Below are 26,427 nucleotides of genomic sequence, written 5' to 3'. Positions count from 1 at the left end.
CTAGCGTCTAACAAGAAGAGAGAAAAATACTCTGTCTTGACTGACGTGATGGGAATGAAGTTATTTTTACAGCATGATGCTGTCTTATGCTCACTTTTAAAGGACATAATGAGTAACATAGCCATCAACACTCAACACAGCACAAAACTGGCATATATTTAAGAAAGAATCAGAATTGGCACAATGTTTATAGAAATCTCAAACGCTACATATCACACTCTCTCTGTAATTGTGAGGAACAGACATTTTGTTTACTGCAAAGAAAAACGTTTCATCAGCAAGTTATGAATAAAATCGTGTGAAATCAGATTATTGGTAAACAAGATTGTGGAGCTTACTCTTGCACATACTTTAGCATTAGTATTCCTGTGCAGGTAGAGCTGAAGATATTATCTAATCAATAAATGAAGTGTGCAGTTTTGATGTCAACATTTGGTTTCTATAAAGATTTTATCTTGGAAAGCGGCCCATCATGTTTTTTCAAGTGAAATTTAGGTTCCCACTGTGACTGTTCTGAGAGCATGAGGCTTTATTTGGAACAAGTTGGGAAATCGCAAGAGAAAAAGATGAATTATTGTGTAAGAGCTTAAGTGGAAAGCAGCCCTGCAGCAAATCTGTGGCCATCACTGAATTTCTGTCATGTCCTCCACCATAAATATCTGTATTATCTGCCAAACAACTATAAAATGTATCCATGGTCACACTCTTATGGCCTGACCAGAACTGAATTACCTCTGTGTGCTGCTGGATGATCTTGCCTTTTTTTCCCCTGTATGTTATTTTACGCACTTGAAGCTCTAGCTGAGGTGGAAAGTAACAAAGGACTTACTCAAGGACTTTACTGTACTTTATTTTGCAGTACTGATGATTAATGTTTTGTGCAATTTGTTACCTTTATGTTAAGACTAGTGAGTCTAAGTATTTTGATTTTGACTCAAAAAAGCAGAAAACAGCACGAGAACAAAGGGAGCCGGTCAAACACAATAATAATCGGTTTATTACAGTCAAACTAGATAACTCCTCATCTGCAAGCCAAAAAACCTGAAGTACAAGAAAACACAAATTCAGCCTTAAACAAAAATATCTACTTCTCCGTGGCGAGCGGGTGGGAAAACAGACAAGCTCTAAAGACAGACTAACTAAGGTAGAACACAAACTGAGGAAGCTATACTAAGAACACACACACCAAGAACAAAACGAGATCCGCACACAGGAACTAGGAAACAAGCTGGGATTCAATGGACGCTATGAGCACAAAGGACTAAATGGCGAGAAAGTCAAGGCGAGACGCTTGGGCAATCTGGCAGCAAGGCGAAGTCGCCACGCTGCTTAAGTGCAGGGGAAATTAGTGGAGTCAGCCTCAGGTGTGCTGTCTGCCCGCAGCGCCGCCAGGCCACACCTCCACTGCAGACACGGGGGGAGAGAGGAAAACCACACAGAGCAACTAACAGGATGACAAAAACAAACTCATAATCACATATCATAACACTTTAACAGCCGTACTTTAAGGGGAAATACTGTTCTTTCTGCTTTAATACATTTATCTGACTCATGCACCTACTTTGCAGATAATGGCTTTTCTCAGAAAACATAGCGCGTGTTCAATGCATTGTGATCCTGCCTATCTGTAAGAAGCAAAAATGCAGCAAAAACAACTGCATGTCTGTCAAAGCTGATGGTACAGTGCACTGTAGCTGAACGTGTGTGTGTTGAGAACGTTGATAAGCTTGTGTATGAAATACCAGAACGCCTCTTTTACTTGGAGAATGATTCTGAATGTGACTGCATGCAATGCTCAATGTTTGCGTATGTGTGTGTGCAGACCCAGCCTTCAACAACTGTCGTGACCCAGGAACTCCAGCCTACGGGATCCCAGTCATGGCTCAGGGCTTTCAGGTGAGAGATATATCAGTTGACTGTATATTTTTGCATACATGGTAACACTAATATATAATCCCTTCAAATTACATGAAATATACAAGGCAAACTTGACAGAAAAGACAAATTCAGAGATACTGACAGGCTGGCATTTCACTTGCATTTAATTTATTTAAAATTAGTTTGCGACAGATGTAAACGAGATCCTGCAGACCTGCTCCATATGTTTTGGACTTGCCCTAAACTGCTTACTTTCATTTTTGAAGCCTTTTCTAAGATTTTGAAAGTTCCACTCAATCCATCTCCATTGATTGCTCTATTTGGGGTTCTACCACAGAATACAAATAATAATAATAATAAACGGCATGGCAACATGGGGGGGGGGGGGGGGTGTTCAGATCCACTCAGGCGGTTCTGTAAATCTAGACCTGTGTGTATCTGTTTTTGTTTTGTTTGTTTGTTTGCTTTTTTCCTTGTTTTCTATAAACCAGCCTGTCATTTGGCTCTATTTTTTGTTTAATTGTTTTTGTAACCTGAAAAATGCAAATAAACAGACCTTGAACAAAAAAAAAAAAAGTTAAACAGCTGTTGAATTAAATTGAGCTTCGGTAAGTAGGTTTCAGTGCTTAAAATCTCAACTTGTTGAGCTGCCGCTGAAAGGATAAACAGCTGAGTATATGTAAAAGTGCATGTAAAAAAATAGCAGCAGTATTCTGCCGCTGCCTATGATCCAAGGATACGCCGAGGCAGGTACAAAAGCAGTAGCAGTAATGTAAGCTGGATGACTAAATGCATGAATATTAATCTCCATCTGAGATGCAATGGGCCTAAGGTTTGTTAATTTCCTCAGTAGGAAAAACAAGAGCCAATCAGACACTTTACATGCAGGTCAAAAGCGGCATCCAGATTTCAAAGGTTAGACTTTACAGATGACAAAGAGAGTCAATATTTTCTTTTGTCTTAAGCACCAGGCTGGCTGAGCACAGATAAGAACCTGTTGATGGAATATACTGGCCGAACAATCCTTAATGGAATTGAAGCAAACATGCAAATCCCTCAATTTGTGGTGGTATAATTGGATATTATCCACATATCATACGTACTTCCCCTGACATCTCGAGAAAGAGAGGAAGGGGATACTGCCCACATTATGCAGGACTAACAGCCACTCACAGATAAATGATAAAAGCAGATGTTTGTTGTTTTGTTAGAGTTAGCAGTGAGTCAATACAAGTTTTTTTTTTTAATTTTGACAAGATTTTCTTGCTAATTAAATGACGGCTACCACATGCCATGAGTGCGACAGGTCTTAAGAAGCTGTGACACTGTGGTTAACAGCAGATAAAGAGGACTGGTTATTGTGCTTTCACATCATGTAGGTTGGCAGTAAGATTTCCTTCAAGTGCCGCAAGAACTACCACATCCTCGGCTCGACCACTAGAACGTGCCTGGAAAACCTAACCTGGAGTGGGACTCAACCTGAGTGCATAGGTAAGGAATACTGTTATTACTCTGTGTACTAATATGATTTGTCCTCATCACGGTGTGTCCCGCCTCCTGGGTTTTTTCATAAACCTGCTGTTCATGAAGTTTATTCATCAATATTATTTATCAGCCCTATTCCACATTTAGCTTCCTTGTATCATTTATTTGTTTGCTTGCATGTTACTGTTTTTGTGTACAAGGTGCTCCAAACAAATTGCCCCTAGTGAGATTAATCGAGTTGTTTGTGTTGTTTCTTGCTGTGTTCATTCATTTTGTCTGATTTGTGTTTGCTGCTGAGTCTGTTTTGTTGATGTTTATGCTGTGTTTTATGCAATACTTATTTAGGTTTTATGGAGAGGAACACATTTTCACTGTTAACACTGTGCTTTTTTTCCCTCCTCCCCATCACTCAGCCCACTCATGCAGACAGCCAGAGACCCCCAGTAATGTGGATGTTCGATCTATGGACCTCCCTACCTTGGGATATACGCTGATATACACCTGTCAAGAAGGCTTCTATCTGGCCGGGGGATCAGAGCACAGAACCTGCAAAAGTGATGGGAGATGGTCGGGCAAACCCCCGCTCTGTAAAGGTATTTAGATCCTATCTTGAAAATGCACTGCTTGAATAAAATGGGCTGATGTTGAGCCTAAAATCTAAACTGGGTGTCATAATCCCATATGATTTAAGATAAATACAGATTATCACCCTGATACTATTGCTACTGCTCTCTTAAATCAGCCTTAGGCAGACCGTGAATACTGAGGTGATGTTTCTGTGTTTTTTAACCACGTACTCGTGGCCCTATCTAGTCTAAAAGACGAGGAGCAGTTGGCTGTGAATTCTCTGATTTAATGACAACCAAATAATCAGGTTAATAACCAGACATGAAAAAAATGCTTTGTGTTTGGTTCCTTTTTGTCTGCTCGAATCCCAGATCTGACAAATGTCAATAAAATGGTCAATTACATTAGAATTTTCTACATTATCATTCTGTCATACTTTCTTAGTCCTGTCACACATTACTGCAAATCTGTCTCTGCAAAATATGCTGTCAGTAAGCTTAATGAGCTAAACTAAACTTATTGCTATTTTATGTTTCAGTTGGAGTGAAAGTCAATCCCAAAGGCAGAGGAGAGTCAGATGTCCAGAAGAACAAGATTCGAGGTATGCAGAATAAACACACACATACAGTACATTGTAGTACTTAAACCACAGGTGTACTGTATATATATACTTACTGCACTTGCATGTTTCCTTGGCAGAATTAAAATACTTTTCATCATGCTGTTTTTTAGTAATCAAGATCGTCACAAAGTATTTCCCAGAGGGGAACGGCTATTGCGGTAGGAGGTTGTCGTTAGCGTTGACTACAAGGGTCTCCTGTCAGGACGAGCAGTCTTGCCTCAGTTTTATTGGACAAAAGCTCAGGCGAAGTAAATAAATCAGTGAATGCATTCAGGTGCAATACCATGTAATACCTTGTAAGTTTGAAGTAGGATTTTCTAATCAATATATGCATTTAGAGGGAGCCAGTGCAGAGAGACTAACAGCAGAGAAAAAGACCAAAGTTGTGCGGCTGAAGCTGCCGAGTTTTGAATAAGTCATCGTTGTAAGTGTGGGATTCAGACAGACAGAGAGTAACCCAGCGGAGCAGTCAGTCATGAAAGAACCAGAGGTAGATATGTTTTGTCTGTTTCCTGTCAAACACAAAGGGCTAATCCTAATGCTGACCCTTTCTAACCTTTAACTTTTAAACTTGTGGCTGGGAAGTTGGAAAGTTGAAAAGGTCGAGTGACAAGAACGCTGAACTTGAACCTTTTGAACTCAGAAAAAGTCTTAATGTTGCTGCTCATGCTTGCAGGCACTGGTGATATTGATAGCAGCAGCGTTAGCAGCACAAGCTTTACATTTCTTCTTGTTTTCAATTCTGTGTCTCCTTTACAGTTCCTGTGGATGTGTTCTCTCCAAACTCTGAGTGGAGTGGTTTTTATGAGTATCTGGGGAAGAGACAGGCCACCACATTTACAGTTACTGGCTTCAATGCTACCAGCGGCAGAGTTAACGTCACATTACTGGAAACCAGCGGCGTGTCAATCAGGCTGTCAGGTAAAAGGAAAACACTTATTAAGAGTGACTGTAATTCATTTCAGGCTGAGTAACTTCACAAACCAGCCATTGCTATGTTATTTTAATGCTTTCAGAGCTTGAAAAGAGGATACAAAAGGTGTTGGAAACTATAAAATGTACATGCAATAGAAAGTACTTTCCCCAGTGACCCTGAACAAGATGAGCAGATATAGTGAATGGATGGGAAATACTTTATTTCATATGGTACTGAAAGGATAGCTCAATGAAAATAAAATGGACTTGTCTGACTGCATGTCTGACAAGCATTGTGATACTACCTTTGTCTTCATTGAGGTGAAAAGGGCAATCAAGTTCAAGATTTGCAGACTTACAATGCAGTGTAAATTACACAAGCAGATTTACTACAGTAGGTGTAAATGCACAGCAGGTTAATAGAAATCCAGCCTTCTTTCACACTCATTAGAAAGGTATCACTGATATCTATGCAGAAATTGGTATGACTCCTTATATTGCACATAAGTATATTAACATTTTTATAAACATTCAGAGTCTGCAAGGGAGAAAGGCATGTTTTTGAGCAACACTGTGGCACATACAGAGAGGAGAAGCTGGTCATTAACACGTTAAATAATATAACAGGCAGGGGCACCAGTGGGAATTATTAACCACCTGGTAAGTTGTATGACTCTGCCCCTCTACCTCTACTCTGCTTCTGCAGAGTCTGTAGGGCCACATTATTAACTGAGCAACAAAACCTCCCACAGCAGTGCTCCACTGCACAGGGGCATTTTTTATTCATATGTACTAGAGATACATAGAGTCTATTACATGACTGGCAGGTTCACAAAGCAGGTAAAGCTGCACTCTGGAGTGAAAACCTCCCAAATAGTAGTGTTTAGTGTTTAAGCAACTGAGAAACACTGTCTGACTCTATCACTTACACTCATGTATGTTTTGACATTTCACAATCAATAGTTCAGCTTGATCCCGGAGTAATGAAAGATTTTCTGCAGGTTAGAGAGACAAGGCCTCCCAACGTATGAAATTATTTCATTTTGAATGTGCGATTTTTCTTTTACACGGACTTGTCATATTGAACAGCAACAGTTTCTGTGTTGGCACTATAGTTAACCACGTAGAGACATGTAGCTGAAGGGTAAATGTCACTTTTCTCCCCAGTAATGTGTCAGGTGCTTGGTGAAGGAAATCGAGTATAATAATTCAAAATGTCAAGGTGTCTCCTTTTCTCTGTTTATCAGTCATCCTGCCTGTCTGTCTGTTTGTCAGCCTCCCATGGTAGCCTTGCATCTCTGTCTTTCTCTGTTTTCTCGCCAAGTGCCAACACAAATTACACTTCAAATTGCTGTTTTTTTTGTTTTTTTTATTTCTAATTTATACAAGGTTCAGGCACTAACCACATTCTTTGTTCCTCCACATATATCTATTCATCCAGGTACCTACAAGTCAGAGGAAAACCAGCTGCTGTTGAAGGTCTACCAGGTGAAGGGGCCGACAGAGCATTACCTCAGCAAGTTTAAAAATGACAACTGGGCTATGGATGGATATGTAAGACAAACTTCCTCTTATTTTCTACATCAGGCATTTTAATATGAACAGAGATCTTTACACGTCTAATAATCCAACTCAGTATCACAATATTCATGTATATAATTCTGGACAGCAGGATTGTAGTAACAGGATATTAGCGCATCATTAAAGTTGATGAGTGATATTATTGAATTTTACCGTCCACACCACAGTACTCAGCCCACGCCCACCACGCTGGACGGGGTCTTACAACAGAGGTGAATTGAAATTCCAGACAAATCCTCAGTCACATTATGCAAAACAGATTTTGAAATACAATAGGCTGTAATTAACATCGGTTCAAATGGAGGGAGGATGCGGTTTACCAAGAAGCTTTTGTTTCCATATCAAAGCCATAAGAAATAAATTATTCCAGAAAATTAACACCATCAGCTGAAGTGGCTAAAAGTCATCAGAATCCAGAAATCCCAATACACAGCTATGCATTTATTACTCGGCATACAATATGGTTGAAACGAAGGTGCCGTCACCTTTTCCTCTTATTAGTCTATCCACAACGTTTACTGTCTTTTAAACTGCTATTAAGTTAAGTTAAATACTGTAGTGAGGTTCAAAATGAGGACATCCTATAATTATCTATTTGCAAAGTCTGCCATTGTGAAGAATGGAGGTTTATCTCCTACATGTCATATCTAATTGCCATCTGTCATCCGGGGTGATCATTCCTGCCCAGTGGATACAGCAGGGCAGGTTTTCCAACAACTATGTCTAATATTACTCTTCGTAGACTGTAGAAAAATCTGTGATTTGAACTGGACTGAGGCGCATTTTAAATGAATAGTTTTTTTTGTTTGTTTGTTCACTTTCTTGTTCTTAGAACAGAAGATTGATGCAGCTCTTATGTCTATACTGTGTGTACACCCAGGAGATGGTTAGCTTTAGCATTAAGACTGGGAACAGAGGAAAAACAGTTAGCTTGACAAAACATTCAAAAATCTTCCTGCCAGCACTCCTGAGCCTCACTGATGAAGATGTTGATCTTGTTTTTACAAGTGACAAAACATTAGTCTGTGGTTTTACAGAGAGTTACATGCTGGAATTATTTCTTGGCTGGGTGCGCATCACACTCTATTTACTCTAGCGCAGTATGTTTATCATCGTCAAATATCTCAGCTGTTGAATGAAAAAAGTTGTCATGGCAATGCAATGCATTGCGCTTACTGTTGTGCAATACCACACCTATCAGTGATGGCACGAATCAATGATGATCCGTCAGTCTCCCTTTATTGTTCATGATAGAGTAAACCACTAAGTGTCTGATGTACGGGGTGATAAGTAATGAATTAGTAAATGAGTAAATGAAGTGATTTTGGACACAGCTTTGTTGTCAGTGTGAGGTTGCAAAGCGTCCTGCAGAGACTCCAGGATGTAACCTGCCTGGCCATTAAATAGCCCCAGCATGTCACTCCTCATAAAACCACACATCTGGAGCTTAGATACTGTTGAATTATTGCACATTTCCTCTGTGTATTCATAATCTCTTTGAAGTGTGCATAAATTATATTTTCTGTCCATAGACTGTGAATGCGTTCAATCATCTGCATTAAATTCGATACAAATATTGAGTTTTGAGAGTGTCAAGAAAGAAGGACAAAGAGAGAAAAAACTAAAGATAGAAAGTCAGCTCTGTGGGTTTCTATGTTCCATTTAGCCTTTTTTAACTTAGTTCAATGTGATATTTAACCTGGGACTTCTAGAGATCGTGTCTGCACCTGGGAATGGATTAAAAATCTGATCCTTTTTGAGGAGAGAGGGTGGGATGGAGGAACAGAGTGGGGAGATTGTAAAAGCAGGCAGGGATGGAGGCAAAAAGGATTTAAAAAGGAGGGAAGCAGACACATAGACAGCCAATTTATCATGTGGCCAATGACAGAAAGAATGAGGGAGCAGAAGAGTCAGGCTAAAAATGGCCAAATTGTGATTCCTGAAAACAATCTTTTTACACTTAGAAGATGAAATTTGGATTGTCGATTCATGAGTAAAACATTGCTGCTTCAATCTCCCAGCAAGAGATGGTGTAGAGGGGAGGAGGAGGAGGTGGGCACAGGAGAGAGGCCAGACTACAGAATGTGGAAGGATGCTGTTGATGAGGGGAGGGTACAGGATGAAACCTGGCACACACGGCGCATACTGAATGACATAATGAAAATACAGCAAACAACAAAACGTCAAATCCTCAAAAAAACAATAGCTGTTTATTGAGTTTACCAAATTAAAGCATTTAGTCTCACAGTATGACTAAAAACAACCAGACAACACACTGAATGATTGTTTTGATTAAATAAAAAAGGAACTATACTTATTACACAAATGACATTTGCTGGCTAAGAAGTATGGCACAGTATATAAAACTCAGTTCCAGTGTAATTCTCATGGATGACAACATTAAGCCGACTACTGAATGTCATCCGTCTGCAGTCAGCTGTACAGGAAGGCAATTACATACTCACCTGTCTGTGCTTAAAATATTCTCACCCTATAACCACACCTGTCTCATACATCCTACATTTGAGCCATAAGCCACATTTTGACACCGTGATTAGAATTCTGCCCTGTTTTCATCGAGGAATAAGAAAGATCTGCGGCTGTGGTGTTGGGTTGAGGACCATCCACCTCTGTGTCAGACTGGCACTTGTTTCGACAGCACGTTGCACCTCCATCACAGAAGTCTTTAATGCTGTGAAAAGATATGCCGTATCTCCTCCTGTCTCTGCTTGTACTGGACCATATGTTTTGTTTTTCAGGTCACTGCAGAGTCAGACCAGAAGACCTTTGTCTACCAGGGGCATATTCACAGTAAAGACTTTGGGAAGTTCCATCTGACGAGACAAGGTACATCACTCTGTGACATCAGCACAACAAACAACACAGCCTTTATCTCTTTAGGAAACAGTGTCATTCTGAAAGTGGGGCATTTTGGAAAGACTCAAATATTCAGCCCAACTGAGGAAATATTGAAATGATTTTGTTTGTGTAGCATAAAAACAGATTTAATTTTGGACTGAGCATAATCTAGAAGCAAAACTCAAGTGCACAGACTAATAATGCAAGAGGCATCAAGTCACATGCACAGAATGGTATTTGCATGTTATGTGTTCATGCATGTGTGGGTTTATGTGTGTCTGTATCCCCAGGCCCTGTAACCATGGCAATGGACCCATCCAACCCCTACACCAACAGCAGCTCGGTGGCAGCAGCCATCTTAGTCCCTTTCTTTGCCCTCATCCTGTCTGGATTTGCCTTCTACCTCTACAAGCACAGGTAAGCTCTATCCTCAACGTAAATCCATCAGAGAAAAACAGACAACCAGCAGAGTAGAATATAAAACAGGTGTTTGTCTTCTGGCTTTGCTGCTATCTCTGTAGGTACGTTCGGCTCCCTCAGTCAAAAGTCATGCAAAAGCAATATGTATAGTGAAGTAAAAGTGAAAACGTGCTCCAAATGCTGTTTTTTCTAATTATAACGCGCACATGAGCTGCAGCTCGATCAGATGATCTTCAGCTGGTTCACCTGATGAATAAACATAAGAAAATATCTACCTTGAATTGTTTCCTTAAGCAGATATAACTTCATGTTTTTCAGTGCATTTGGAAGATTTCTCTGAGTGTGTAATTTTCTTCTTCAGTGCACCACTCTTCCCTGATTGCTCAGACTAATTCAGTAATTAATTTCATACATTTGAAACACTCACCCATTAACTCATTTAAAGTGTGTCTGGGTTGCATTGCATTATCATCTGCCCTTTGATAAATGTTAGTGCAGAAAGGTGGGAGCTCTCATTCTGAGGGGCTGGCATCAGACCTTTGTCGAGCCTCTCAGTGGAAGACATCAGTCCAAACAACATTTCAGTGGCACATATTTTGTCCTACTTTTAATCTTTGGAGTGAAAACGGTTTATCGGCTTCATTAACCTTGGAAAGTCATGCTACGTTTTCAGGATTAGGGAAGAGATGCTGATCTCTTCTGGCTGGTTAGGAGTTTACAGAAGGTGGCAGTTGAATTCAGAGACAACACATTTCTTCAGACTTTAGGATTTAAAGCCTTTGGATTCATTTTGTCAGAGGTGTCATGCCCTATCCGCAAAATTCACAACAATTTCGTGTCATTTCATGTCACCTAATTGGCAGTGATGAAATGCATCTGTAACAGTGGTTTAGAAATATGATTGCATTTATTGGACCTTAAAGCATCAGTTAAAAGAAAAACCTTTAATTTTACTGAGTCCAAAACTTAAGTCCTGCTCGAAAGGAAAGGTCAAACTTAGAGCACAGTTCCTATGAGTGATTCTGAGATACTGCCTATGAGCACTGATGCACAGTTTATTATTTATGTGTCAGATGGCAGAATATTTTTCTGCTATCAGTTTGTAGCTACACTTGAAGTATTTTAAAGTGGTGGGTTTTTGTGGCTTTTTGGTTATCCTCGAGAAGAAGAAAAATAAGCCACAACACAACAAAAAGAGTCCACAATGCAAAATACATGTACAAATATCTGCTTTTAATAAGTAAGCATGTTTTAGGGTGGATTTTTTCTGTGAACAGCACATTCATTACAAAAGAACTGTAAAAAAATATTGCAGTAGTGTAATCCTTTTTGCCTTTTCCTTGCACAAAACAAATCATACCCTAATTTGAGGCTCTAAATGCAGGACCGCATGGCTGTCCACTGCTTATTTCTGGTGACTGGAGGAGCAGCCCTAGTGCAGCACAGACAAGTAGGCAGGAAGCACTCCGCATAAGCTTTCAAGGGCAGATATTGTCACTTTTCTAGTTTAATTCAGTTTACAGTAGAATCCCTTTGATCATGCTCCCTTTGAATAATAATTAGTAATTTTTACAGGACAACGTCTGTACACTTAGACTTCATCTTGAGTTCCTCATCGTACAATAAAATGATTTGCCTATAGTTGTTCAAAGTCTTTAAAAATAGTACTTTGTTTGATCCATTGCTTGACTGGGTGGACACCTCCCATAAAGATCACATTTACATGAAAAAACTTTCAAAGGAAAGGCCTTTATACATGCTGCAAGCAATTGTGGGTGACGTTATTGTTCATAAGCATCACCCGATAATCTCACCCAGTACAAATCTTCCTTAACGACGTTGGAAATTGTACACTGAATTGATTTTAGATGCATATGAGATGAAAAATAAGTATGAGTGTTACCAAATGGGTGCAGGCAGACAATTTATTTGTGACTAGAGACCATGTTGTAACGAGTGTTGATATATTTCCCTCGTCATTAAACATGATTATTTTGTGAGTCTTTTGTTGCAAACTAAATAGAGGAAGCGTCTGTTTGAGACACCCTTCATCCTACAACACTATTGAAATATACTGAGCTGATGATAAGAGATTTTAAGAAGGACAGACAGGTTTGCAGACATTTTAAAACATAATTATAGCTTTAAGACTCCAAGCGCACCATGAAGGTTAAATCTGACTGACCTGAGATACAACTTATTATTCCTTGAAAGCTCACAGAAGACTTCCAATGCCTAAAGATGCCAGATTACGTGGAACTGTATTGAGGGTAACAATGTCATCATTAATGTTAGGAATTATGAGATTCTACATCTGAGGGATGTTCTGACGTCTGCACTCTATCACTCAGAGTTAGAGTCATCTAATCATAGTCATTTTTGCACATTGATCAGTTGGCTTGTCACTTATGTATGCTACAGTATTTGGTGTGCAGTGAAATACAGTGTGCCCTGTCCTATTGATGTTATGGAGGAAACAAAGGTAGAAACATACTCTGTTAGCCAGGTAGTAATGTGCTTTGCTATGCTAACCAGTTACTACAGTAAATCCTGTAAATACTGACACAGTGACAGGGCCATGCAGACTTACACAGACACTGACTGTACATTTATTGTAATATACCAGCAGCAGATTAGCCCTGAAGATTACAAACACTACCGTTATGTTCATTTCCTGCCTGCCAGTGAGCCATGTGCTATGCTGGTGGATGTATATTAAAGCTGATGGTTGTATGCAGGACATTGTCTGCTGACACAGATGACAATGAGAGACCAAAAGACACCTGGGGGCCTGGCGGCAGGTAAGACTGGCACCTGTCCTTCACCTGGTTTCAAACAGCAACCAGACCTCCGCCCGCCGCCACATCCTCCGTCCAACTCGTCATCCCTTGTTTTTAGTTTTTAGCTTTTTCTTCATGCTGTTTAGTAAGGCTGCACAATTGACCAAAATATGGAGTTCTGATTTTCTGAATTATGTGCTTTGTCTGACACCATCCTGTATGACTGTGAAATGAGAATAAAACCGCAATGAATGTTCTGAGGGAAATAGAACAAGGAGATGCCTCGTATTTGCTAAAAGTAATTGGGGTGACATTCATAGTCAGGAAAATGGACACATTGTTAAAAGCAGTGCAGCCCTACTGTGTCAAAACAGCAGTCATTTAGAGGTCGACAGAGATCTCATTGTCATCTCTCTGTCAGCATGATGTCATTGAGAAAAACTACAGTATTTGACCACAAACTGGTCTGATTGAAACAAGTAGTATGTCTGTTTCTGTATGCTGTTGCTTTTTGTTACTGTTACCTGTTATGTTCATTACTCTCATCCTGACTTAACGACAGATGTGTGGTAAAGTTAACTTTGCTATGTAATGCTGAGTCCAATGTAAGGGCAAGCCGACATGAATGGAAATTTCTTCACATAACAATGTAACAGCTTAAAAGAGACACTAAAACAAGGTGTGAGTGTGTACACTGCAGTTTCCTCCTGCTTTGGCCCACATGTCTGCACAGTATCTATAATACTGTCAAAGCAATTATGTGTGCTGTTATTCATTCTACCAATAAAATTAAACTATTGCACCTACAGCCACAACTAGAAACTAGTGCAGCGATTTGAACTACTGCCATGCAGGGAGGTCTGCGGTGTGTGTTGATGTGTGTGCAGTTTTGTAAAGTAATGGGTTGAGCATGTAGGGTAGGCTTAGTGACTCCCCAGGGCTGGATTTCTACCAGTGCATGCACACACTCACACACACACACACACGTACAAACACTCTTAATGAGGTCAGAGTCAAACAGCGCTTCAGCTGCAGCACTCCTCCCTGCTAATAGTTCCACAGGGTTTGGGAGTAAGTGATTATATCTAACTGGATTATAGGACCTGATTATCCAAAAATGTAATCTGCAACAAACACACAAATTAGGAGAAGGTGGTTATATTTCACCGTGGATCTGCAGTAAATTTCTTAAAATCATCATTAAGGTAAATTGAGTGATGATATATTCTTTTGAACAGGTAGGTTGTATGCATGCAGACACACTCACATTAGAGCAGCAGATGGGCACTGGTCAGCTGAACCACTGAAGCAGACAGTTGTCACGTTTCATGTTCTTGCTCTTGCCATAATTCTCCTGCAATTTGTAGATTTTTACCAGAAACCTGTTCTTACTAAGTTTGCGTCTTTAATCTCAAGGGCAAAGCTGCCAACCAACATGTCTAACAAGACAGCTGAAGGGACAGAGAAGGTTATTTCAAGTTAACTTTTTTGATTAAACATTGACTTTTGAATCGGTTGTCGAACTAAATCAGACAAATATTGTCAATATTCAGTTAAGTGTTAATCTGGACTAATACAATTATGTACAGGTTTCTCTTAGATTCATGAGTAGTGCTGGGACATTCTGCTCTCTTTCATCCTGTGCTTTTTAAACCCTGAATAGGACATGCATTGTCTTAAAGTCTTATTTTGAATTGGTTGAACTTTTCACACAAATGAAAAGTCAAGCCTCCCATTCCTATTCCTTTTTCCTTTGATTTGATTCACCACCTTCAGAGAAAATTGTATAAATATATATCTTGACAGACAGACCTCTGTGTTAATTCTTAATGGACTCAGTACTACCAGTGACAATTTTACATGCCAATTCAAAATATCACTCAATTCAGGTCATGCTATGGTTCGTGTGTAAAAATGACTAGCCTTGTTATTTATGTGTCCCTGTTGACAGCTGATACATATTGCATATTAAAACAAGCAAATTTGATCTTGCTGTCTGAGAATGTGAGTTTGTGGTTTACTTGTCGTGTGGTGTTCTTGAGGCTTGTACCCTAGTAGCTGTACTGTGTTGTCTTTTTCTTATGTTCAGTTTTGCAAAGATGTCTTTCTGAAACCAAATATCTGCCATGAACGCCACTTTTCCCCTCTCCTTTTGTTTTTCAGGACACGTCCAAAGGTCCAGTTCAATGGCTATGTCGGCCATGAGAGCTCCAACGGCCAGGCATCCTTTGAAAACCCAATGTATGACACCAACATGAAGCCCACTGAGGCTAAAGCGGTCCGATTTGATACCACACTCAATACAGTCTGCACGGTGGTATAGTCCATCAACCCTGCCACTACCTATACAGTGGTTCAATCCAACCTCCCTGTTGCAGTCTGGTGCGTGGTTTCACCAAACAGAGAAGAAAGAACAAACTTGTGAATTGGACTCATCACTGTAAGCAGTCTGTGCTGTAGCATGCTGGTCCTCTGTCAGCATAATCTGCACAGTAATGCAGCTCTGCTCCACCTCCTACCTGAACAAGGGTATCACCCCTCCCTGTACTCTGAAAGAGTGAAATAAGTTGGACTAGACAATGGCGACATCAAATAACCTAAAATCCATTGTTCCGGCGCTGGGACCAGAATTCTTCGTCAGTACACAGGAATTACACAGAAAGATGGTACAACTAATTGAGTTTCTTCCAAGACAACTTCATTGAATCGTGCTTGTCCAGTGTCAGTTCGACCTCTGCAAAATTTAACCCCAACCTCCCTACGGAAAGTCACATGGCCCTTGAATGCCCTCCCTGCAACATGAATAGGGGTTTACCCTACTTAACCCCTTACCCTGTGGCAAATTTGCACAGTGGTATAGGCTTACTCACTCCCCTGCTGCAGGCCAGACATGGGTTCGACCAATGTGAGGTTCTACCCTCAGGGGAAGCACATAGGCTATTCCACCCTTGAGCCCCCTCCAGACATCGAGTAGTAATTGGATGGTTCCAACATGTCAACACAACAACCATCACTGGTGCTGGACCAAAAACCTCCCTCTGGACTTCCATCACGCTGGACTTGACAGGACTGGACTTTGACGCAGTGACATCTTGCAGAGTCTGTTTGGTGATTGCACGGACTGCTGTAAAGTTGACAACCAAATGCAGTCAATGCAGTAACAACCAGACCAATTCCTTTAAAGGAAATGATACTCTCATCCAGTACTGGACGCTAGTATTAAATTAGTACTAGGGGTGGTGGACTAGGACTAGACAAGCCAGGGGCAAATAACAGTTGCAGATGAATTTGTTTGTTTTAGCTTACTTGGAGAATGGTTTGATATAGCAGGACAATCACAGAGTTAGGTAAGTTGATTTGTTGGATTTTCAAGTAGGTTCCACTTACTGTTATGCCTTTTATGACAATGTCTACCTACAGTATTTGGCAACTAATTTGGCTAAAACACACAAATTTACAAGCATATGTAAACGTTATTTCCCCAGGTTTAGTACATGAACCTAAGAACTAGTTCTAGATGAGTTTTGGACGTTTTCAAATATACTATAGAGGTACTACACACATAAGTCCTATATACAATATTCCACAGTAGCACTAGGCAGACTGTGCTGAACCAGAAAACCAGACATTTGAGTAGCTGGGCTGGTGTACACAATGGACTGGTTTCCAGAGGCCTGTCTAACACAATCAAAGAGTCAGACAACTGATTCTTGTTCTTGGACTAGCCAGGAATCTGTGCTTGGTGGCTGAACAAGTGAAAACCTGGAGGCAATAAGCTGTCAAGATCGTCGACTGTGGCCAAATCCAGGAAATGATTTGTCTTCTCCTAACTGCGGTCGGGATTATCAGTCAAGTGATGGCTGATTTTTTTTCCCTACAGCATACTCTCCAGCCACAAAATCAGAAATAGATGAACAGATACACAGACAGACTGGTTGACTGACAGAAATTAGACAGAAGGACACAGACAAATGGACAGATAGAAACCTCTGTCTGTCGTGCTGGAAAAGAGAGACAAGGACAGGTTGCTATGAAAACAGAGGCAAGTACTTGTCTCTAATTGTCTCTTCTTGCATTTTTCTTCAATGAAGATATTGATGAACAGACTCCATGTTCAAAAACCCAGTGGCCCCATGGGACTTCCCAAACCACTGCTGCTGGGGACCCCGAAATATAAACTTTATATAAACTCTTAAGCCGCACAAATTTTGCACTAGTGTGTTTTTCTGACTGGGTTATGAAAAAATGAATACTTTTTGGGTCTGAAATGGGTTTGAAAAATGAGTCATTCAAAAAAGAGAATTTTATTCAAAAACTTCTATCTTTAAAAAGACGACAAAATGACTAAATACAGGGTTACAGAGTGTTTGTATATACACATTTATATTTCACACTCCCTGTTAGCAGAAGGTGTGACCACATGCTATATCGTTGTTTATTCTGTTGCCATGACAACATGCTAGCCAACCAGAAAGATGGGATCAGTTTACCTGTGGACCTGAGCTTCTAGAGTCACATAATGTCACCACTTTGTTGCCATTTTTAGAACAGTGGCTGTTTCTGAAAGCTCGTGCTGAACACTGTTACTGCTGTAATGTGTGGAAGAACAATAGAGAAAGACTCACATCCATAACATGCAGAATGGTCCCACTGAAACACTGCTGCCACAATGCTAGTTTTATTTACAGGCATTAAATCATTTTCTGAGATACTGTACAGTTCTCTTAAGCTGTACTAAATAATACATAAAGATTCAATAGTGTCTCACTATGGGCTCATTTTTCATTCGATCACGTGTAGTCGCAGACAGTGAAAGCTTTCAGAAACAACTTGTGACTGTTTCTCTTTAAAAAGATGTGTTTCCACAACTTCTCACATTCTCATGCATCATCATACACATCTGATGCACATGATCTAATTTCAGCACACCTTTTTAAAGAGCTCACAGCGTGATCTGTTCGAGCATCGGTCATTCAAGGCAGAGGACAAACTGATACAGTATGAAGACAACATGCACAATTATTGTTGTCAAGAGTTATTGCCCCCAGAGCCCCTCCATTGTTTGAGAAATACCTCGTGTGCAGAGAGTAAGTTACATCCTGCTTATCAATGCTGGAACCTCACTGCAACAAATATACAAGCTTAGCGAGTGCAGCCTTGCATTCAGCTTATTTCCTGGTATTTCAAGTCAAAATGTCCTACTAACACCCACGAGTTTGCAGGATCCAAGATAATTCACTAGTTTCAAATCACTTGCCAAGCTTGTTATTTCTCGCAGTGTTCTCTCAAAATATTTTTATTTTTCGAAAGATGCTGCACTTGGTTTAGATCATAGATGTAACTGCTTTCAGTGTGTGTCTTTTCAGTGTATTCAGGCCTGTTTCTTGTTTGTTTCACACTCCATGCACAGCATTCTGGCATTAGGTTTACGCTTCAGGCATTTGCTTTAACCTGCATGATTTTTATTGTCCAAATGAATTTTCCTTTCTGTTCCTCATGTTTTCAGATATTCAGGCTCAATCCATCATGCTGTCATACCTACAAACAGTAAATCACAAATCCATTCCTTTACACATATGATATCAAATGCTGAGAGTCAGATAATGAAAGCTGATAAAATGATTATTTTCTTCATGAAACACGCTATATAACAATGTTATATTCCAGGCAAAGACTTAATTCACAAAAATCAGTGGATTTTCTCCAGATCTCAAATGCTGAAACAAAACAAAACAAAAAAAAACAAGCAAAAAAACCATTTGGCATGAGAAGATTGTCACATCCACCTATTTTTAAGTAACTGAGAGTGGATTAACATGCAAATTGTAGTTTCTATTTACATTTTCAGCTCTTTTAATTGAAAGCGAATCTACTCCAGACCTGAATGTTGCAAATGAAATGTCCTGAAACAATGGTGGCTGTGTTTGGAAGCATGACTATGGGATATTCTTGGTACTATAATATCCATTGTTAGGTTGTCATTCACAGCCTCAGTGTCAGGGTGGTGAAACACAGCAGTGTGAGGCACAGAAAATAAAGATATGCAGATGTGCGTAAGAGCTACAACACTGGCAGTAGTTAAAGAGCACGTCAAGGCAGAAGACACATTAAAAATCTCTTCACAGAAATAAGACATCTGTAAACAACAGCAGAACGTCTGCTCACAAGACAGTGAGCCTCCTCTCTTTTTACTGCTGGAGTGCACCCAGTGCCTCTATTTTAATTGATTTAATTAATTCAGCTGAGATTTCCTATAGAGTCAAGAGAGCATAATAGCACCAGAAAATTAGAGGCTGCAAGGTTTCCACAGGGGTAATAAAAGGTCTAATTTTTAACAATTAATGACACAGATCAGATCTCCTAGTGTGCCCAAACAAGAAAATTCAGACTCCACGTTTTCCCTGTTTGCTGGAATGATCAGAGAGGTACTACAGTGGTTAGACTTCTGATCTTGAGTAGACACAGAAATTTGAGGAAATGCAAATACCACAATGTCATCTCAGTTTTACAGCAGAAATGTTTGTCATATTTTTTCTCCTTGATTGTAATACACAAACTGTGTATTTAGACTAAAGATATGCTGAAGATATGGTGGAGGTGCAGCCTGAGTGAACTCAGCCTTGGATTGTTTGATAGATTACAGCTAAACAGAAATTCATTTTTTTTTGTTCAGTATATTAAAATAGATCCCCGGTTTGTCCAGATTACACTCAGGGAGGAGACAGATGTCGAGCTGATAGCTGGAGATAATTCCTTTCAGTGACTCTTTGATTAAAGTGGCAGGATTGTGAATGATTGAAACAGTAAGAAAGAAAGGCACTCCTCTCTAGGTCTGACCCGTGCTTCAACTCTCTTATAAATAGCAGAAAAAGAGAGATTGTTGTTGGGATGAAGATCTTTTCATGGACATGATCTTAAAATGGTACAAACATTTTTATGAAAGCAGGAAGTATGTCACAACGTTAAATCGGAGTAGAATCAAATTTCTATGTAATGAGATCATCTTGTTTGGTATAGCAATTAGACAGTGTGTGTGTGTGTGTGTGGGGGGGGGGGGGGGGGGGCTGGGTAGCAGAACTACTAGCCTCACTGGACCATATTATCCTTCAGACTACGACCCATCTCTGATGTGCCTTGAAAATTTGGATAATATTCTCTGCACAATACTTTTTAAAATAATTTGTGTAGATGTCTCCACATTTGTCCTTCATTTGGCATCGTCAGCAGTCCTCACGGTTTAAAAGAGCGACAGCTGGTTACAAGTACCCACAAACTACCCACTAAATTTTAAAATGCCAAGGTTGTTTCTGCTCCTGAGACTTTTCACAGCATGGGAAGAAGTTTCCACATTTGTCCCTCACTTTCTTTAAAGTGGTACTGTCAGCAGTCCTCATTGAAACACAGGGGCCCATGTTGCTGCGAGCAGAAAAAAATAGCTGCTAAAATTGTAAATGTCACACATTGCCTTTCCACACAGTGTCACATGGCAGAGACGAGCTGCTTTTTCTCTATGAATTATTAAATTCAGAAATGATTCAATGCAGATATAAGATGTATGTAGATTACATCAAGCTGGCCCGAGAGAGAGCCGAGAGAGACACCCAGGAAAGAGCTGCTGCAGAGCGATGGCGCTGAACTTTTCCTGCAGGAATAATGTTGCAAAATCCAGCTGCAGTCCTGCTTGGAGAGGAATAATATCATACATGTGTTCATACTTGGCTTGGCAGCCATATGGACCTGCAGACAGATTTTTATCTGTGCTGGAATTTTATGGCCAGATGGAAATCAGACCTTCCTGTGTGTGTGTGTGTGTGTGTGTGTGTGTGTGTGTGTGTGTGTGTGCGTGTGTGTGTGTGTGTGTGTGGGTGAAGTATACACACACACTACATCTCAGCTGCTTCAGGTTTAAATTTATAGTGAAACTGAATTATAACATTTAGCACTGCAGTTCATTTGCCCTTGACGGGCCTTTGTTTCACCTTTTTCTCAGTAGTTTGGATAGGACAAACTTCTCATGCCATACATTCAGCTGTACGGCTTTGAAGAAAATCTACAACCCGGTGTGTCTGAGCTGAACGTGAGTTGACTGCAGCCCTGCTTCACTCATCAGTGCAAACCATGAATAATTGTCATTTTGGAACATGGCAGCTTGTAGATTGGGACACCACATATATTAGTGCTATGTTCGCACATTGCAGTGACTGGGTGTGTTCTCAGCAACACATATTGACATGCAGTAAATAAATTTGTTGCTTATAAATGTGTGCTGAAAAATATTTTTGTTGTCCCAAATGGTACAAAGAAAAATGGCAGGTCCTCAGCAGGTCCTTGCCACCACCATCATTACTGTAATTGTTTTAAGCATCATAATCGCCGTCATTATCACCACTGTCACCTCTCACCATCATCATGTGCTGCTGAACTTGAAGTAGGTGCAAAAGAAAAAAAAATTTTTTTGTACAGAAATCTATTTTTTATGGAGAATTTGTAAAAAACAAATTATTAAACATGCTGTACTTTTTATGATTAATGATGTAGGTACAACAAAATCTTGTTCATTAAAGTCAGTGTTTTTACTGTTACACACCATGTAAAAATCTATGGTTCAAACTGAGTATCAAATATCAAACCGTCATATGATCTCTTTTGTCCATTATGGCTGCTTTTACACAGGAACAGAAAACCTTGAGGGGACCCAGGGTTAATTTTCTTGGTGCTAGAGAGACACTTACCTCTGGGTCACACCTGTAAAACTGTCTAAAACATTTCACTCTTATAAAATGATGTCTCAGTTCTGACTCCTCTGCAGTTTGGGACCGGGCAGAATTTGTGTTTTTCAACATTTACATTTTAAAGTGAGCATTCAAGCAAAAATATGCTATATAATCTAGTGATACCACAATTTTAGGTGGCTTCTAAAGCAGCAGCTGGGCCACAAGAGTTGCCTGAGCATTAGTGATTTCTCACTTTAAAATATCTGTTTACATGCAGTTTTTGAATTTATTTCAGACACACGCACACACACACACACACACACACACACACACACACACACACACACACACACACACACATTGAGAACTTGAAATAAACACCAGATGTTTGGTGTCATAAAGTCATGAATAGTATTCGTGGATGGGTTGAAAATGACATTTTGTTTAAAAGACTCTTCTTCTTGTGTAACAGCAGCCCTGTGTGGCTGATCCTAATGTCTGTATCTGGGAGAGGGATGACTTCCACAGGCACAAAAGATTTCGGATGACTTGACCCCTTTACAGCCAAAAATCTAACCTCATATCTGTCTAAACAAGGAGGAATGCGTCTCTCCTTGCTCAGACAATATGGGTTTAGGGTGGAAAATAAAATTCTGGTGAATTTAGGCTCTAGCAGCAGCATTACCAAATTGGCAATTGTCTTGGAGGCTCCTATAATGATTGATGAAACAAGACTGACGCTCTTAGGTTTTGAATTAAAGCATGGAAAATGGAAAATTTTCCTGTTCTCCCATGGGATCGTGAGAGAGAAACAACATGGAGTGTTGAAAAGGGTTGAACAACAGATATTGTATGTGAATGCAGCCTCACAACCTGCTGTTAAAGAGACTCACAGTTTATCAGCTATTTTGAAAACATTATTTGAGAATAAAGTTTTTGATACAATAATTTCTCCTTTGTTGTAATGTTTTTGTAAACTGCTGTCCTGATTTATGAGCTGTCTTTAGCATGATTTGATTTGTTTGAATGTTCAGTTGCAAACACAGAGTCAGCCTGGTGCCTCAGTCCTGGGTTTGAAGTCCAGCTGAAGCCTCTCTGTGTGCATGTTTTCTTCAGCTTCCTACTGGTGCTCCACTTTCCCTGCACAGTCTAAAGATATACTGATCAGCTGAGTTTATATTACCCTTTGTCTTGGTTTATGAGCAGACTGCCAGCCTGTCCACAATGTAGCCAGCCTCTCACTGAATGCATGTTGGGACATGCTACAGCCTGGGTGCATGGATTGAAGAACATAATGAAATGCAGGTTCATTAAAGATGAATCTCTGTTGCTAGCGCAAGTCAAACCCCTGTGCAGGTTGTTCAATGCAATGATAAGGATAATCCATGGCACAGTGTGTGTTAAACAACCTTCTGTTGGACTCTGTATTATACTCACTGCATCATGTACTAGGGGTGGGTATTGCCAAGGACCTCACGATACGATACGCATCACGATACTTGAGTCATTATACGATATGATATTGCGATATCCAAATTTTGTGATATATTGCGATATTCTGCATAGTTCACTGAAAAATGTAAAAGGCATTGTGCATCTTAAAATCCGAGTTGTATGTACATCAGATGATAGTGATAATTCATGGGACAAACTGAGTCAAAACAATGTAATTCAAATTATCCATGCCATTTTATTGTAACTATACAAGTGCAAGTTACAACATATTTGCATGAACAACATGAGCTGAGCTAATATGTCGGGGTGGTGTTGTTGTGTTACCCGAATATCTAATGGGAGCAAAGTGTTTGCAAAGAGCATACTCTTTGTCCAGCTCATTGTGTGTTTCTCCTTTCCTTTGGAATCCAAAGTACCTCCACACATCTGCCTTAAAGTTCAAGGGTGTCTCTGGTTTAACGTTACCAGCCATGCTTGCTTGTTTTTTTCTGGCTCCACTTCCTCACTGCAACTGCCAGGGGAAAAAAAGAGAAGAAGAAGTGGAGTGCCTTGCAGTGAGGTAGCAGTACAGCGACACCCCGCGGAAGTCATACTGGACTTACAACCCGTCTGAAATATGATTTATTAATTGAAAAAATATTGATATTGAGTCGGAAGACAAAGTATCGCAATATATTGCCATATCAATATTTTTGCCCACCACTATCATGTACACTGTCTCATTCAGATAGCAAACAATGTGATGGTCTTACTTATCAACTTTGGGGCTGTAGTGGATTATCTCACCCATCACATTACACATTATTGGTTACTAATAATTGTGGTAGTATGCTCTTTAAATAGAATCTTTTTGTCCGCACCATCTTTGTCACTCTTATAACAAACATTAATAGCATCTTCTCCATAGGCATATTTACATGCAAACCATGGTTGCAAATTGGAGTCTTTACTTTTGTCGAATGCTGGACTTGTGCAAGTGTGAAAGTTGGTTTCTTTTCTGGACTTGCTACTTTACCATCATGTTACCATGGTTACACAGGTCGGTCAGAAACTTTTGGGACCAGCAAATCATATCACTGTGAAACTGAATATATGTAATACACAAGTAAAGAGATTCCACCAATGACTCATATGAGAGTAGAGGAGGAGTGAGCTGGAGCAGTGAAGGGAGAAACAGCACAACCAGTCAGCCGCAGCGTGTGACTGGTCGGACTCACAGGGCCAGAATGATGAATTGTAATAGCTGAAACTTTATTTATACAGCACCTATCAAGACAAGGTTATAAGCTAGTTTACAGGAGAATTTGGGATTAAACATTTCAAGACTTAAACAAAGACAGTGAGAGATAAGAAGCATGCAGCAAGAAATAAAACGGACATAAAATCAAATCATTCAAATAATTAAAGAGACAGTGAAAAGAAATGACAGGAAAACTGAGAAGACAAATTGAAATAAAAGCTGACATTGATAAGAGGCCTGAATTGAAATGATGTGATTGTCTCTTTGAATTCAAAACCCTCTTCAACCCCACTGACCTGCCAGTGCCTAAACAAATTCTCTTCAAAACTACATAGGTTTATTTTGTATTTGTGTCATGTAGCCTCAGTGAAGCACTTAAGTGAACAGATACAGAAAGTGTGTACCGTCCTATATGGAAGAAAAACCAAGAAAAAAATCAAGAATTCCTCAGCTTGAGGAACCATAAGTTCCCCATTTACAAGCAAGATGTCAGTGGTAAAATACAGTTTATGGCTGCAGGCTTCACATTTACAGACAGGATAACAAGAGTGCTTTGAGACAACCGTAGCTTTATTTCTGACATAAAAGATGTTAAAAGATTCAAGTCTTCTAAACCGCAGATCAATCTTTGGGGTACAAGCAGGTGAGAGGTGGTCACTGAGGAGGAGGCAGCCATGTACTACAAAGGATTGAAAAGACAGGCATGGTTAAAAAAGCCACCATGCAAAAATATAACAAAAAATATAGCATAATGAATATATGAAATACTTTAAAAAGTATGCCATGTGGTTTATTTCAGGTCCTCATCAAAACAAGCGATAGTGTGATGATGGTGTAGAAAGAACTCTGCTGATACAAGCTTATATTAAAGAGAACTTTTATTAGCAAGCTTAATATCAGATCAGACGCTGGTAGTCTGATGGAGAGCCTGGGTCGAATCGGTAGGATCTTCGTCCTTCTCTCCTTGATCCCCAAATATATAGACAACATCTGAACACTTTGACCTCTCACAGATGTTTTTATGCATATATGTCGTTGTCTTAGCTGTCTTTACTTATACAAGTTGAATGATTTGACAGGTCTGTCTGGGACCCTCGTCTAAGGGGCCCCTACAAACTCATCACCATATATGGTTTTACTCAAGCTGGTCCTGCTCTTATATGGCCTTTACCCTCCAATACTCAGAGTATTGGAGGGTAAAGTGATCACACTTTATGTTTCAATTTTAACATCTTAATGTGTTAAATCAGACACCTCAGCCAAACACAACAACAGCCCCAGCAGCAAAAAAAAAAGGCAAGAGGGACCGGAACGTGTCATTGCGACATTTGTTCCCCGCGGAACAGGAAGTGGGTACTATACTAACCCTCCAAAACTTGCTTCGCTAGTTCTCCCCCAAAAGTAATTAAGGTTTGTTTTTCGTGAACACCAGCAGTCGGGCGACGACATACTAAAACCACATAAGGTACAAGTGTGTAAACTTGTTCTTGTATCGGGAAAGCTAACGTGTCTAAAGTGGCAAAGTGAGCTCAGTGAGCTGTCTTAACTTCTGCGTTAACGTGTCAGTTTAAACCGAAATAGAATGCGCAGTTTTGCTAATGGATGGTACATTATCACGTCAAGGACGGAGGCTGGTTGGAGCAGTGCCATGAAATCTGTGAACAGTTCAGCTGTAAACATTTTGACTTGCTAAAAAGACAGATTTGTCAGCCCTTCAGTTTTTATGGTGAGTAAAACTTTATCTATTTATGTATTAGCACGGCCGATAAATAATCCACTGCGCCATTGATTTTCTTCTGCTCGTGTAGGTGAAGATACGTTAGCCCTTGGCAATATTCAGCATCTGTCTGCTTCCATATGCTCTGTAAACTTCTCGAGCTGTCGCTGTCCGCGGTGCTGGTTTGAGGATAT

General features: G+C 39.9%; 1 protein-coding gene across 2 annotated transcripts in view; it reads left to right on the top strand.

Annotated features, from left to right (window-relative positions):
• csmd1a (CUB and Sushi multiple domains 1a) overlaps window positions 1–18,827 on the top strand; it is a 384,251-nt gene extending 365,424 nt beyond the window's left edge. Inside the window, exons 66-75 of one of the 2 annotated variants that reach the window (XM_070970309.1) lie at window positions 1,823–1,896; window positions 3,258–3,369; window positions 3,777–3,956; window positions 4,469–4,531; window positions 5,312–5,473; window positions 6,909–7,021; window positions 9,808–9,895; window positions 10,198–10,324; window positions 13,066–13,128; window positions 15,271–18,827. In XM_070970309.1, the coding sequence (XP_070826410.1) occupies window positions 1,823–1,896; window positions 3,258–3,369; window positions 3,777–3,956; window positions 4,469–4,531; window positions 5,312–5,473; window positions 6,909–7,021; window positions 9,808–9,895; window positions 10,198–10,324; window positions 13,066–13,128; window positions 15,271–15,430 (1,142 nt within the window). In that variant the 3' untranslated portion in view covers window positions 15,431–18,827. The remainder of the gene's footprint in view (window positions 1–1,822; window positions 1,897–3,257; window positions 3,370–3,776; window positions 3,957–4,468; window positions 4,532–5,311; window positions 5,474–6,908; window positions 7,022–9,807; window positions 9,896–10,197; window positions 10,325–13,065; window positions 13,129–15,270) is intronic. The other variant, XM_070971096.1, reaches the window with a different exon arrangement.
• Window positions 18,828–26,427: the final 7,600 nt, after the last annotated feature.

This window comes from Chaetodon trifascialis, chromosome 1, assembly GCF_039877785.1.
Source record: "Chaetodon trifascialis isolate fChaTrf1 chromosome 1, fChaTrf1.hap1, whole genome shotgun sequence".
Lineage (NCBI taxonomy): Eukaryota > Metazoa > Chordata > Actinopteri > Chaetodontiformes > Chaetodontidae > Chaetodon > Chaetodon trifascialis.
Note: the sequence above shows the minus strand (reverse complement) of the source record. Positions and strands in the feature narration are given on the sequence as shown.